This window comes from Salmo salar, chromosome ssa01, assembly GCF_905237065.1.
Source record: "Salmo salar chromosome ssa01, Ssal_v3.1, whole genome shotgun sequence".
Classification (NCBI taxonomy): domain Eukaryota; kingdom Metazoa; phylum Chordata; class Actinopteri; order Salmoniformes; family Salmonidae; genus Salmo; species Salmo salar.
The window spans coordinates 107,001,949-107,017,324 of NC_059442.1; the positions used below are offsets into that span (position 1 = coordinate 107,001,949).

The 15,376-nt window shown below is 50.2% G+C and overlaps 1 protein-coding gene across 5 annotated transcripts in view; it reads right to left on the bottom strand.

The window, feature by feature from the left end:
• ehbp1 (EH domain binding protein 1) overlaps positions 1-15,376 on the bottom strand; it is a 400,782-nt gene that overhangs the window by 86,306 nt on the left and 299,100 nt on the right. For all 5 annotated transcript variants that reach the window (XM_045687294.1, XM_045687320.1, XM_045687312.1 and 2 more), the window contains 2 exons: positions 14,868-14,991; positions 1,285-1,385 (listed from right to left, as the gene is read on the bottom strand). In XM_045687294.1, coding sequence (XP_045543250.1) covers positions 1,285-1,385; positions 14,868-14,991 — 225 coding nt within the window. The remainder of the gene's footprint in view (positions 1-1,284; positions 1,386-14,867; positions 14,992-15,376) is intronic.

Consider the following 15,376-nt stretch of genomic DNA (forward strand, 5'->3'; position numbering starts at 1 on the left):
GGAGGGGAGGATGGGGAGAGGAGGGGAGGGGAGGATGGGGAGAGGAGGGGAGGATGGGGAGAGGAGGGGGAGGATGGGGAGAGGAGAGGGATGGTGGAAAGGAGGGGAGGATGGGGAGAGGAGGGGAGGAGGATGGGGAGAGGAGGGGAGGATGGGGAGAGGAGGGAGGATGGGGAGAGGAGGGGAGGATGGGGAGAGGAGGGGAGGATGGGGAGAGGAGAGGGATGGTGGAGAGGAGGGGAGGATGGGGAGAGGAGGGGAGGGGAGGCTGGGGAGAGGAGGGGAGGATGGGGAGAGGAGGGGAGGATGGGGAGAGGAGAGGGATGGTGGAGAGGAGGGAGGATGGGGAGAGGAGGGGGGGGAGGATGGGGAGAGGAGGGGAGGATGGGGAGAGGAGGGAGGATGGGGAGAGGAGGGAGGATGGGGAGAGGAGAGGGATGGTGGAAAGGAGGGGAGGATGGGGAGAGGAGGGAGGATGGGGAGAGGAGGGGAGGATGGGGAGAGGAGGGGAGGATGGGGAGAGGAGGGGAGGATGGGGAGAGGAGGGGAGGATGGGGAGAGGAGGGGAGGATGGGGAGAGGAGGGGAGGATGGGGAGAGGAGGGGAGGATGGGGAGAGGAGGGGAGGATGGGGAGAGGAGGGAGGATGGGGAGAGGAGGGGAGGATGGGGAGAGGAGGGGAGGATGGGGAGAGGAGGGGAGGATGGGGAGAGGAGGGGAGGATGGGGAGAGGAGGGGGGAAAAGAAAAGTGGGAAGATTTCTTCTTTTTTCCTCTTGTTGTTCCTCTTGTCCTTTATCTGCCAGTTGTAGGCCAGGTGCAGGGCTGATGCAGAGGCTTTACGGTGCGCCAGGATGACATCTAAAGAAACAGAAAAAAGACAGGAACAAGAAGAGGAGGAAAGAGCCTCTTCTCTCCAGCGTTTCCAGGAGACCACGTCTGAACAAGACAGAGGGAGGGATGGAGGGAGGGAGGGAGGAAAAGTGGGATACAGGGAGGCATGAAGGAAGGAGGGATGGGGGAGGAGGAGGGATGGAGGAAGGTGGGATACAGGGAGGCATGAAGGAAGGAGGGATGGAGGGAGGGAGGGAGGGAGGGAGGGAGGAAAAGTGGGATACAGGGAGGCATGAAGGAAGGAGGGATGGAGGGAGGGAGGGGGGAGGGATGGAGGGAGGGAGGAAGGTGGGGAGGGAGGGATGTAGGGAGGGAGGGATGTAGGGAGGGAGGGATGTAGGGAAAGAGATATGGAGGGAGGGAAAGAGATGAATTATCTATGCATAAATTACTTCATCTTCATAAGGCTTGCGAGCATCGGTGTCTGGTGCCAGTCCTCTCTCCTCGCCCGCCCGCCTCAGATCCTCTGGTACTGATCTCTGACGCTTTACCTCTGGAAGACAAGAAGAGAGGGATGGGAGGAGGGGGAGAGAGAGGGTCAGAGAGGGATAGGGAGGGAGGAAGGAGAGAGAGGGGAGGGAGAGAGGAGAGAGAGGGGAGGGAGAGAGGGAGAGAGGGGGAGGAGGGGAGAGGTCAGAGAGGGATGGGGAGGGAGAGAGGAGAGAGAGGGGGAGGGAGAGAGAGAGAGAGGGGGAGGGAGGGGGAGAGAGAGGGTCAGAGAGGGATAGGGAGAGAGGAGAGAGGGGGGGAGGGAGGGAGGGGGGAGGGAGGGGGATATTGAACCTGATTTGTGAGACACCTGTGAGACCACACATATAACCACAGAGGGGTGTGTGGGTTCTGAGAGAGACACTGTATGGTGCCATGGGGGAGGAGGGCTAGAGTCTATTGTGTGTGTGTGTGGGGGGTGGTGAGGTGTGTGTGTGTGTGAGGGGTGGTGAGGTGTGTGTGTGGGGTGGTGAGGTGTGTGTGTGTGTGTGTGGGGTGGTGAGGTGTGTGTGTGTGTGGGGGGGTGGTGTGGTGTGTGTGTGTGTGTGGGGTGGTGTGGTGTGTGTGTGTGTGGGGTGGTGAGGTGTGTGTGTGTGAGGGGTGGTGAGGTGTGTGTGTGTGTGAGGGGTGGTGAGGTGTGTGTGTGTGTGTGAGGGGTGGTGAGGTGTGTGTGTGTGTGAGAGGGGTGGTGAGGTGTGTGTGTGTGAGGAGTGGTGAAGCGTGTGTGTGTGTGTGAGGGGTGGTGAGGTGTGTGTGTGTGAGGGGTGGGAGGTGTGTGTGTGTGAGGGTGGTGAGGTGTGTGTGTGTGGGGGTGGTGAGGTGTGTGTGTGTGTGGGGTGGTGAGGTGTGTGTGTGTGTGTGAGGGGTGGTGAGGTGTGTGTGTGTGTGTGAGGGGTGGTGGAGGTGTGTGTGTGTGTGTGAGAGGGTGGTGAGGTGTGTGTGTGTGAGGGTGGGAGGTGTGTGTGTGTGTGAGGGGTGGTGAGGTGTGTGTGTGTGGGGGTGGTGAGGTGTGTGTGTGTGAGGGTGGTGAGGTGTGTGTGTGTGTGTGAGGGGTGGTGAGGTGTGTGTGTGTGTGTGTGTGGGGTGGTGAGGTGTGTGTGTGTGTGTGTAGGGGTGGTGAGGCGTGTGTGTGTGTGAGAGGGGTGGTGAGGTGTGTGTGTGAGGGTGGTGAAGCGTGTGTGTGTGTGTGTGAGGGGTGGTGAGGTGTGTGTGTGTGTGTGAGGGGTGGTGAGGCGTGTGTGTGTGTGAGGGGTGGTGAGGTGTGTGTGTGTGTGTGAGGGGTGGTGAGGTGTGCGTGTGTGTGTGAGGGGTGGTGAGGTGTGGTGTGTGTGAGGGGTGGTGAGGTGTGTGTGTGTGTGTGAGGGGTGGTGAGGTGTGTGTGTGTGTGTGTGAGGGGTGGTGAGGTGTGTGTGTGTGTGTGAGGGGTGGTGAGGTGTGTGTGTGTGTGAGGGGTGGTGAGGTGTGTGTGTGTGTGTGTGAGGGGTGGTGAGGTGTGTGTGTGTGTGTGAGGGGTGGTGAGGTGTGTGTGTGTGTGTGAGGGTGGTGAGGTGTGTGTGTGTGTGTGTGGGGTGGTGAGGTGTGTGTGTGTGTGTGTGGGGTGGTGAGGTGTGTGTGTGTGTGGGGTGGTGAGGTGTGTGTGTGTGGTTGGGGTTGTGTGTGTGAGGGGTGGTGAGGTGTGTGTGTGTGTGTGAGGGGTGGTGAGGTGTGTGTGTGTGTGGGGTGGTGAGGTGTGTGTGTGTGTGGGGTGGTGAGGTGTGTGTGTGTGTGAGGGTGGTGAGGTGTGTGTGTGTGTGTGTTGAGGGGTGGTGAGGTGTGTGTGTGTGTGTGTGAGGGGTGGTGAGGTGTGTGTGTGTGTGTGAGGGGTGGTGAGGTGTGTGTGTGTGTGAGGAGTGGTGAAGCGTGTGTGTGTGTGTGAGGGGTGGTGAGGTGTGTGTGTGTGAAGGGTGGGAGGTGTGTGTGAGGGGTGGTGAGGTGTGTGTGTGTGTGGGGGGTGGTGAGGTGTGTGTGTGTGTGTGAGGGGTGGTGAGGTGTGTGTGTGTGTGAGAGGGTGGTGAGGTGTGTGTGTGTGAGGGGTGGTGAAGCGTGTGTGTGTGTGTGAGGGGTGGTGAGGTGTGTGTGTGTGAGGGGTGGGAGGTGTGTGTGTGTGTGAGGGGTGGTGAGGTGTGTGTGTGGGGGGGGTGGTGAGGTGTGTGTGTGTGAGGGGTGGTGAGGTGTGTGTGTGTGTGTGAGGGGTGGTGAGGTGTGTGTGTGTGTGTGTGGGGGTGGTGAGGTGTGTGTGTGTGTGTGTGTGAGGGGTGGTGAGGCGTGTGTGTGTGTGTGAGGGGTGGTGAGGTGTGTGTGTGTGAGGGGTGGTGAGGCGTGTGTGTGTGTGTGAGGGGTGGTGAGGTGTGTGTGTGTGTGTGTGAGGGGTGGTGAGGTGTGTGTGTGTGTGAGGGGTGGTGAGGTGTGTGTGTGTGTGTGTGAGGGTGGTGAGGTGTGTGTGTGTGTGTGAGGGGTGGTGAGGTGTGTGTGTGTGTGAGGGGTGGTGAGGTGTGTGTGTGTGTGTGAGGGGTGGTGAGGTGTGTGTGTGTGTGTGAGGGGTGGTGAGGTGTGTGTGTGTGTGAGGGTGGTGGTGAGGTGTGTGTGTGTGTGTGAGGGGTGGTGAGGTGTGTGTGTGTGTGTGTGAGGGGTGGTGAGGTGTGTGTGTGTGTGTGTGAGGGTGGTGAGGTGTGTGTGTGTGTGTGAGGGGTGGTGAGGTGTGTGTGTGTGTGTGTGAGGGGTGGTGAGGTGTGTGTGTGTGTGTGAGGGGTGGTGAGGTGTGTGTGTGTGTGTGAGGGGTGGTGAGGGTGTGTGTGTGTGTGTGAGGGGTGGTGAGGTGTGTGTGTGTGTGTGTGGGGTGGTGAGGTGTGTGTGTGTGTGGGGGTGGTGAGGTGTGTGTGTGTGTGTGTGGGGTGGTGAGGTGTGTGTGTGTGTGTGGGGTGGTGAGGTGTGTGTGTGTGTGGGGGTGGTGAGGTGTGTGTGTGTGTGGGGTGGTGAGGTGTGTGTGTGTGTGTGAGGGGTGGTGAGGTGTGTGTGTGTGTGAGGGGTGGTGAGGTGTGTGTGTGTGTGTGTAGGGGTGGTGAGGTGTGTGTGTGTGTGAGGGGTGGTGAGGTGTGTGTGTGTGAGGGGTGGTGAAGGTGTGTGTGTGTGTAGGGGTGGTGAGGTGTGTGTGTGTGAGGGGTGGTGAGGGTGAGGTGTGTGTGTGTGTGAGGGGTGGTGAGGTGTGTGTGTGTGTGAGGGGTGGTGAGGTGTGTGTGTGTGTGTGAGGGGTGGTGAGGTGTGTGTGTGTGAGGGGTGGGAGGTGTGTGTGAGGGGTGGTGAGGTGTGTGTGTGTGGGGGTGGTGAGGTGTGTGTGTGTGTGTAGGGGTGGTGAGGTGTGTGTGTGTGAGGGGTGGTGAGGTGTGTGTGTGTGAGGGTGGGAGGTGTGTGTGTGTGTGAGGGGTGGTGAGGTGTGTGTGTGTGTGTGGGGGGTGGTGAGGTGTGTGTGTGTGTGGGGTGGTGAGGGTGTGTGTGTGTGAGGGGTGGTGAGGTGTGTGTGTGTGTGGGGTGGTGAGGTGTGTGTGTGTGAGGGGTGGTGAGGTGTGTGTGTGTGTGTGAGGGGTGGTGAGGTGTGTGTGAGAGGGTGGTGAGGTGTGTGTGTGTGTGAGAGGGGTGGTGAGGTGTGTGTGTGTGAGGAGTGGTGAAGCGTGTGTGTGTGTGAGGGGTGGTGAGGTGTGTGTGTGTGAGGGGTGGTGAGGTGTGTGTGAGGGGTGGTGAGGTGTGTGTGTGTGTGGGGGTGGTGAGGTGTGTGTGTGTGTGTGAGGGGTGGTGAGGTGTGTGTGTGTGGGGTGCGTGAGGGTGTGTGTGAGGGGTGGTGAGGTGTGTGTGTGAGGGGTGGTGAGGTGTGTGTGTGTGTGAGGGGTGGTGAGGTGTGTGTGTGGGGGGTGGTGAGGTGTGTGTGTGTGAGGGGTGGTGAGGTGTGTGTGTGTGTGTGAGGGTGTGTGTGTGTGTGTGTGTGGGGTGGTGAGGTGTGTGTGTGTGTGTGTGAGGGGTGGTGAGGCGTGTGTGTGTGTGAGAGGGGTGGTGAGGTGTGTGTGTGTGAGGGGTGGTGAAGGTGTGTGTGTGTGTGTGAGGGGTGGTGAGGTGTGTGTGTGTGTGTGAGGGGTGGTGAGGCGTGTGTGTGTGTGTGAGGGGTGGTGAGGTGTGTGTGTGTGTGTGTGAGGGGTGGTGAGGTGTGCGTGTGTGTGTGAGGGGTGGTGAGGTGTGCGTGTGTGTGTGAGGGGTGGTGAGGTGTGTGTGTGTGTGTGAGGGGTGGTGAGGTGTGTGTGTGTGTGTGAGGGGTGGTGAGGTGTGTGTGTGTGTGTGAGGGGTGGTGAGGTGTGTGTGTGTGTGTGAGGGGTGGTGAGGTGTGTGTGTGTGTGTGGGGGTGGTGAGGGTGTGTGTGTGTGTGTGAGGGTGGTGAGGTGTGTGTGTGTGTGAGGGGTGGTGAGGTGTGTGTGTGTGTGTGAGGGGTGGTGAGGTGTGTGTGTGTGTGTGAGGGGTGGTGAGGTGTGTGTGTGTGTGTGTGAGGGGTGGTGAGGTGTGTGTGTGTGTGTGAGGGGTGGTGAGGCTGTGTGTGTGTGTGAGGGGTGGTGAGGGTGTGTGTGTGTGTGTGAGGGGTGGTGAGGTGTGTGTGTGTGTGTGGGGTGGTGAGGTGTGTGTGTGTGTGTGGGGGTGGTGAGGTGTGTGTGTGTGTGGTGGGGTGGTGAGGTGTGTGTGTGTGTGGGGGGTGGTGAGGTGTGTGTGTGTGTGTGGGTGGTGAGGTGTGTGTGTGTGGTGGGTGTGTGTGTGTGTGTGTGAGGGGTGGTGAGGTGTGTGTGTGTGTGTGAGGGGTGGTGAGGTGTGTGTGTGTGTGAGGGGTGGTGAGGTGTGTGTGTGTGTGGGGTGGTGAGGTGTGTGTGTGTGTGAGGGGTGGTGAGGTGTGTGTGTGTGTGAGGGGTGGGAGGTGGTGAGGTGTGTGTGTGAGGGGTGGTGAGGTGTGTGTGTGTGAGGGGTGGTGAGGTGTGTGTGTGTGTGTGAGGGGTGGTGAGGTGTGTGTGTGTGAGGGTGGTGAGGTGTGTGTGAGGGGTGGTGTGTGTGTGTGAGGGGTGGTGAGGTGTGTGTGTGTGAGGGGTGGTGAGGTGTGTGTGAGGGTGGTGAGGTGTGTGTGTGTGAGGGTGGTGAGGTGTGTGTGTGTGTGAGGGGTGGTGAGGTGTGTGTGTGTGTGTGAGGGGTGGTGAGGTGTGTGTGTGTGTGTGGGGGGTGGTGAGGTGTGTGTGTGTGTGTGAGGGGTGGTGAGGTGTGTGTGTGTGTGTGAGGGTGGTGAGGTGTGTGTGTGTGTGAGGGGTGGTGAGGTGTGTGTGTGTGTGAGGGTGGTGAGGTGTGTGTGTGTGTGTGAGGGGTGGTGAGGTGTGTGTGTGTGTGTGTGAGGGGTGGTGAGGCGTGTGTGTGTGTGTGAGGGGTGGTGAGGTGTGTGTGTGTGTGTGAGGGGTGGTGAGGTGTGTGTGTGTGTGTGAGGGGTGGTGAGGTGTGCGTGTGTGTGTGAGGGGTGGTGAGGTGTGTGTGTGTGTGTGAGGGTGGTGAGGTGTGTGTGTGTGTGAGGGGTGGTGAGGTGTGTGTGTGTGTGTGAGGGTGGTGAGGTGTGTGTGTGTGTGTGAGGGGTGGTGAGGTGTGTGTGTGTGTGTGAGGGGTGGTGAGGTGTGTGTGTGTGTGTAGGGGTGGTGAGGTGTGTGTGTGTGAGGGGTGGTGAGGGTGTGTGTGTGTGTGAGGGGTGGTGAGGTGTGTGTGTGTGTGTGAGGGGTGGTGAGGTGTGTGTGTGTGTGTGAGGGGTGGTGAGGTGTGTGTGTGTGTGGAGGGGTGGTGAGGTGTGTGTGTGTGTGTGAGGGGTGGTGAGGTGTGTGTGTGTGTGTGAGGGGTGGTGAGGTGTGTGTGTGTGTGTGAGGGTGGTGAGGTGTGTGTGTGTGTGTGAGGGGTGGTGAGGTGTGTGTGTGTGTGTGTGAGGGGTGGTGAGGTGTGTGTGTGTGTGTGAGGGGTGGTGAGGTGTGTGTGTGTGTGTGAGGGGTGGTGAGGTGTGTGTGTGTGTGTGAGGGGTGGTGAGGTGTGTGTGTGTGTGTGAGGGTGGTGAGGTGTGTGTGTGTGTGTGAGGGGTGGTGAGGTGTGTGTGTGTGTGAGGGGTGGTGAGGTGTGTGTGTGTGTGTGAGGGGTGGTGAGGCGTGTGTGTGTGTGTGAGGGGTGGTGAGGTGTGTGTGTGTGTGAGGGGTGGTGGAGGTGTGTGTGTGTGTGTGAGGGGTGTGTGTGTGAGGTGGTGGGTGTGTGTGTGAGGGGTGGTGAGGGTGTGTGTGTGTGTGAGGGGTGGTGAGGTGTGTGTGTGTGTGTGAGGGGTGGTGAGGTGTGTGTGTGTGTGTGAGGGGTGGTGAGGTGTGTGTGTGTGTGTGAGGGGTGGTGAGGTGTGTGTGTGTGTGTGAGGGGTGGTGAGGTGTGTGTGTGTGTGTAGGGGTGGTGAGGTGTGTGTGTGTGTGAGGGGTGGTGAGGTGTGTGTGTGTGTGTGAGGGGTGGTGAGGTGTGTGTGTGTGTGTGAGGGGTGGTGAGGTGTGTGTGTGTGTGTGAGGGGTGGTGAGGTGTGTGTGTGTGTGTGAGGGGTGGTGAGGTGTGTGTGTGTGTGTGAGGGGTGGTGAGGTGTGTGTGTGTGTGTAGGGGTGGTGAGGTGTGTGTGTGTGTGAGGGTGGTGAGGTGTGTGTGTGTGTGTGGGGGTGGTGAGGCGTGTGTGTGTGTGTGAGGGTGGTGAGGTGTGTGTGTGTGTGTGAGGGGTGGTGAGGTGTGTGTGTGTGAGGGGTGGTGAGGCGTGTGTGTGTGTGTGAGGGGTGGTGAGGCGTGTGTGTGTGTGTGAGGGGTGGTGAGGTGTGTGTGTGTGTGTGTGAGGGTGGTGAGGTGTGTGTGTGTGTGTAGGGGTGGTGAGGGTGTGTGTGTGTGTGAGGGGTGGTGAGGTGTGTGTGTGTGTGGAGGGGTGGTGAGGTGTGTGTGTGTGTGAGGTGTGTGTGTGTGTGTGGGGGTGGTGAGGTGTGTGTGTGTGTGTGAGGGGTGGTGAGGTGTGTGTGTGTGTGTGAGGGGTGGTGAGGTGTGTGTGTGTGAGGGGTGGTGAGGTGTGTGTGTGTGTGTGAGGGGTGGTGAGGTGTGTGTGTGTGTGAGGGGTGGTGAGGTGTGTGTGTGTGTGTGAGGGGTGGTGAGGTGTGTGTGTGTGTGTGAGGGGTGGTGAGGCGTGTGTGTGTGTGTGAGGGGTGGTGAGGTGTGTGTGTGTGTGTGAGGGGTGGTGAGGTGTGTGTGTGTGTGTGAGGGGTGGTGAGGTGTGTGTGTGTGTGTGTGAGGGGGTGGTGAGGTGTGTGTGTGTGTGTGAGGGGTGGTGAGGTGTGTGTGTGTGTGAGGGGTGGTGAGGTGTGTGTGTGTGTGTGGGGTGGTGAGGTGTGTGTGTGTGTGTGAGGGGTGGTGAGGTGTGTGTGTGTGTGTGAGGGGTGGTGAGGTGTGTGTGTGTGTGTGAGGGGTGGTGAGGTGTGTGTGTGTGTGTGAGGGGTGGTGAGGTGTGTGTGTGTGTGTGTAGGGGTGGTGAGGTGTGTGTGTGTGTGTGAGGGTGGTGAGGTGTGTGTGTGTGTGTGTGAGGGGTGGTGAGGTGTGTGTGTGTGTGTGTAGGGGTGGTGAGGTGTGTGTGTGTGTGTGAGGGGTGGTGAGGTGTGTGTGTGTGTGTGAGGGGTGGTGAGGTGTGTGTGTGTAAGTTTGATGGGGAGACCTTGGAGGGCAATGAGTGGCAGCATGGTGACTGTGACTGCCCTTTGTAAACACGTAAGGGGTGTGTGTGTGTGTGTGTGTGTGTGTGTGTGTATTTATACGTGTGTGTGTATTTATATATGTGTGTGTGTGTATTTATGTGTGTGTGTGTATTTACACGTGTGTGTGTGTATTTACACGTGTGTGTGTGTGTGTATTTATACATGTGTGTGTGTATTTTTACGTGTGTGTGTGTATTTATACGTGTGTGTGTATTTATATGTGTGTGTATTTATATGTGTGTGTGTATTTACACGTGTGTGTGTATTTATACGTGTGTGTGTGTATTTATGTGTGTGTGTGTATTTATTTATACGTGTGTGTGTATTTATACGCGTGTGTGTATTTCTACGCGTGTGTGTGTGTGTGTGTATTTATACGTGTGTGTGTGTATTTATACGTGTGTGTGTGTATTTATATATGTTTGTGTGTATTTATACGTGTGTGTGTATTTATACGTGTGTGTGTGTGTATTTATACGTGTGTGTGTGTATTTATACGTGTGTGTGTATTTACGTGTGTGTGTATTTAAATGTGTGTGTATTTATTCGTGTGTGTGTATTTATACGTGTGTGTGTGTATTTATACGTGTGTGTGTATTTATATGTGTGTGTATTTATACGTGTGTGTGTGTATTTATACGCGTGTGTGTGTGTATTTATATGTGTGTGTATTTATACGTGTGTGTGTGTATTTATACGTGTGTGTGTACTTATACGCGTGTGTGTGTGTATTTATACCTGTGTGTGTGTGTATTTATACGTGTGTGTGTGTGTATTTATACGTGTGTGTGTGTGTATTTATACGTGTGTGTGTGTGTGTATTTACACGCGTGTGTGTGTGTATTTATACGTGTGTGTGTGTGTATTTATACGTGTGTGTGTGTGTGTGTATTTATACGTGTGTGTGTGTTTATACATGTGTGTGTATTTATACGTGTGTGTGTATTTATACATGTGTGTGTATTTACACGTGTGTGTGTGTATATATACGTGTGTGTGTATTTATACGTGTGTGTGTATTTATACGTGTGTGTGTGTATTTATACGTGTGTGTGTATTTATACGTGTGTGTATATATACGTGTGTGTGTATTTATACGTGTGTGTGTGTGTATATATACGTGTGTGTGTGTGTGTTTATATATGTGTGTGTGTGTATTTATACGTGTGTGTGTATTTATACGTGTGTGTGTGTATTTATACATGTGTGTGTGTATTTATACGTGTGTGTGTGTGTGTATTTATACGTGTGTGTGTATTTATATGTGTGTGTGTGTGTGTATTTATACGTGTGTGTGTGTGTATTTATACGTGTGTGTGTATTTATACATGTGTGTGTGTGTATTTATACGTGTGTGTGTGTGTATTTATACATATGTGTGTGTGTATCTATACGTGTGTGTGTGTGTGTATTTATACGTGTGTGTGTATTTATATGTGTGTGTGTGTATTTATACGTGTGTGTGTGTATTTATGTGTGTGTGTATTTATATGTGTGTGTATTTATTCGTGTGTGTATATTTATACGTGTGTGTGTGTATTTATACGTGTGTGTGTGTATTTATACGTGTGTGTGTGTGTATTTATACGTGTGTGTATTTATGTGTGTGTGTATTTATACGTGTGTGTATTTATGTGTGTGTGTATTTATACGTGTGTGTGTGTGTGTGTATTTATACGTGTGTGTGTATTTATACGTGTGTGTGTGTATTTATGTGTGTGTATTTATTTGTGTGTGTATATTTATACGTGTGTGTGTGTATTTCTAGGTGTGTGTATGTATTTATACGTGTGTGTGTGTATTTATACGTGTGTGTGTGTATTTATACGTGTGTGTGTGTATTTATACGTGTGTGTATTTATACGTGTGTGTGTATTTATACGTGTGTGTGTGTGTATTTATACGTGTGTGTATTTATGTGTGTGTGTATTTATACGTGTGTGTGTATTTATACGTGTGTGTGTGTATTTATACGTGTGTGTGTGTATTTATACGTGTGTGTGTGTATTTATACGGGTGTGTGTGTGTGTATTTATACGTGTGTGTGTATTTATACGCGTGTGTGTATTTATACGTGTGTGTGTGTGTATTTATACGTGTGTGTGTATTTATATTTACACGTGTGTGTGTATTTAAACGTGTGTGTGTGTACTTATACGTGTGTGTGTATTTATATATGTGTGTGTATTTATACGCGTGTGTATTTATACGTGTGTGTGTATTTATACGTGTGTGTGTGTATTTATACGTGTGTGTGTATTTATACGTGTGTGTGTGTGTATTTATACGTGTGTGTGTGTGTGTGTATTTATACGTGTGTGTGTGTGTGTATTTACATGTGTGTGTGTGTGTGTATTTATACGTGTGTGTGTGTATTTATACGTGTGTGTGTGTGTATTTATACGTGTGTGTGTGTGTGTATTTACACGCGTGTGTGTGTGTATTTATACGTGTGTGTGTGTGTATTTATACGTGTGTGTGTGTGTGTGTATTTATACGTGTGTGTGTGTTTATACATGTGTGTGTATTTATACGTGTGTGTGTATTTATACGTGTGTGTATTTACACGTGTGTGTGTGTATATATACGTGTGTGTGTATTTATACGTGTGTGTGTATTTATACGTGTGTGTGTGTATTTATACGTGTGTGTGTATATATACGTGTGTGTGTATTTATACGTGTGTGTGTGTGTATATATACGTGTGTGTGTGTGTGTTTATATATGTGTGTGTGTGTATTTATACGTGTGTGTGTATTTATACGTGTGTGTGTGTATTTATATGTGTGTGTATTTATTCGTGTGTGTGTATTTATACGTGTGTGTGTGTATTTATACGTGCGTGTGTGTGTGTATTTATATATGTGTGTGTGTATTTATATTTACACGTGTGTGTGTATTTAAACGTGTGTGTGTGTACTTATACGTGTGTGTGTATTTATATATGTGTGTGTATTTATACGCGTGTGTATTTATACGTGTGTGTGTATTTATATGTGTGTGTATACGTGTGTGTGTGTATTTATACGTGTGTGTGTGTGTATTTATACGTGTGTGTGTATTTATACGTGTGTGTGTGTGTATTTATACGTGTGTGTGTGTGTGTGTATTTATACGTGTGTGTGTGTGTGTGTGTATTTACATGTGTGTGTGTGTGTGTATTTATACGTGTGTGTGTGTATTTATACGTGTGTGTGTGTGTATTTATACGTGTGTGTGTGTGTGTATTTACACGCGTGTGTGTGTATTTATACGTGTGTGTGTGTGTATTTATACGTGTGTGTGTGTGTGTGTATTTATACGTGTGTGTGTGTTTATACATGTGTGTGTATTTATACGTGTGTGTGTATTTATACATGTGTGTGTATTTACACGTGTGTGTGTGTATATATACGTGTGTGTGTATTTATACGTGTGTGTGTATTTATACGTGTGTGTGTGTATTTATACGTGTGTGTGTATTTATACGTGTGTGTGTATATATACGTGTGTGTGTATTTATACGTGTGTGTGTGTGTATATATACGTGTGTGTGTGTGTGTTTATATATGTGTGTGTGTGTATTTATACGTGTGTGTGTATTTATACGTGTGTGTGTGTATTTATATGTGTGTGTATTTATTCGTGTGTGTGTATTTATACGTGTGTGTGTGTATTTATACGTGCGTGTGTGTGTGTATTTATATATGTGTGTGTGTGTATTTATACGTGTGTGTGTGTATTTATACGTGTGTGTGTGTATTTATATGTGTGTATGTGTATTTATACGTGTGTGTGTGTATTTATACGTGTGTGTGTGTATTTATACATGTGTGTGTGTGTATTTATACGTGTGTGTGTGTGTATTTATACGTGTGTGTGTGTGTGTATTTATACGTGTGTGTGTATTTATATGTGTGTGTGTGTGTGTATTTATACGTGTGTGTGTGTGTATTTATACGTGTGTGTGTATTTATACATGTGTGTGTGTGTATTTATACGTGTGTGTGTGTGTATTTATACATGTGTGTGTGTGTATCTATACGTGTGTGTGTGTGTATTTATACGTGTGTGTGTATTTATATGTGTGTGTGTGTATTTATACGTGTGTGTGTGTATTTATGTGTGTGTGTATTTATATGTGTGTGTATTTATTCGTGTGTGTATATTTATACGTGTGTGTGTGTATTTATACGTGTGTGTGTGTATTTATACGTGTGTGTGTGTATTTATACGTGTGTGTATTTATGTGTGTGTGTATTTATACGTGTGTGTATTTATGTGTGTGTGTATTTATACGTGTGTGTGTGTGTGTGTATTTATACGTGTGTGTGTATTTATACGCGTGTGTGTATTTATACGTGTGTGTGTGTATTTATGTGTGTGTATTTATTCGTGTGTGTATATTTATACGTGTGTGTGTGTATTTCTAGGTGTGTGTATGTATTTATACGTGTGTGTGTGTATTTATACGTGTGTGTGTGTATTTATACGTGTGTGTGTGTATTTATACGTGTGTGTATTTATACGTGTGTGTGTATTTATACGTGTGTGTGTGTGTATTTATACGTGTGTGTATTTATGTGTGTGTGTATTTATACGTGTGTGTGTGTGTATTTATACGTGTGTGTGTATTTATACGTGTGTGTGTGTATTTATACGTGTGTGTGTGTATTTATACGTGTGTGTGTGTATTTATACGTGTGTGTGTGTGTGTATTTATACGTGTGTGTGTATTTATACGCGTGTGTGTATTTATACGTGTGTGTGTGTGTGTGTGTATTTATACGTGTGTGTGTATTTATATTTACACGTGTGTGTGTATTTAAACGTGTGTGTGTGTACTTATACGTGTGTGTGTATTTATATATGTGTGTGTATTTATACGCGTGTGTATTTATACGTGTGTGTGTATTTATATGTGTGTGTATACGTGTGTGTGTGTATTTATACGTGTGTGTGTGTATTTATACGTGTGTGTGTGTGTATTTATACGTGTGTGTGTGTGTGTGTGTATTTATACGTGTGTGTGTGTGTGTGTGTATTTACATGTGTGTGTGTGTGTGTATTTATACGTGTGTGTGTGTATTTATACGTGTGTGTGTGTGTATTTATACGTGTGTGTGTGGATTTCTAGGTGTGTGTGTGTATTTCTAGGTGTGTGTGTGTATTTCTAGGTGTGTGTGTGTGTATTTCTAGGTGTGTGTGTGTGTGTATTTCTAGGTGTGTGTGTGTATTTCTAGGTGTGTGTGTGTGTATTTCTAGGTGTGTGTGTATTTCTAGGTGTGTGTGTATTTCTAGGTGTGTGTGTGTGTATTTCTAGGTGTGTGTGTATTTCTAGGTGTGTGTGTATTTCTAGGTGTGTGTGTGTATTTCTAGGTGTGTGTGTTATTTCTAGGTGTGTGTGTGTATTTCTATGTGTGTGTGTGTGTGTATTTCTAGGTGTGTGTGTGTATTTCTAGGTGTGTGTGTGTATTTCTAGGTGTGTGTGTGTATTTCTAGGTGTGTGTGTGTGTGTGTATTTCTAGGTGTGTGTGTGTGTGTATTTCTAGGTGTGTGTGTGTGTATTTCTAGGTGTGTGTGTGTGTGTATTTCTAGGTGTGTGTGTGTGTATTTCTAGGTGTGTGTGTGTGTATTTCTAGGTGTGTGTGTGTGTAAATGTGTGCGTCTCTCACCTGGTCTGACCTCCACATACTGACTGAAGGACCTCAGCTGTGTTTTCCTGACAGCTGGCTCCTGACTGAAGACCACAGGACTACGCAGTCTCTCTGTCGCCCTGCGCAGCCGCTCTGCATTGTTCTGGACACACACACACACACACACACAGGAATTGTTTTTACAGTCAGACACCCACACACTCTTAGCAGTCCCGAGATGCCAACAGGAGTTACCGCTGTACGTTTTATGTTTGTTTATCTCTTTATTTCTCTCGCTCGGGAGACAAAAGAAAAAAGGCAATTAAGTTTCAACAAAACCCAGATGAGTCAGGAAATGAATTCAGATTATGCAAAGGCTGGCAATGCTATTGTTTTCAAACGGAACGTGTTTAGAAGCTACACGCATGCTTCTCCTTATCAAAAGGACACACACACACACACACACACACACACACACACACACACACACACACACACACACACACACACACACACACACACACACACACACACACACACACACACAC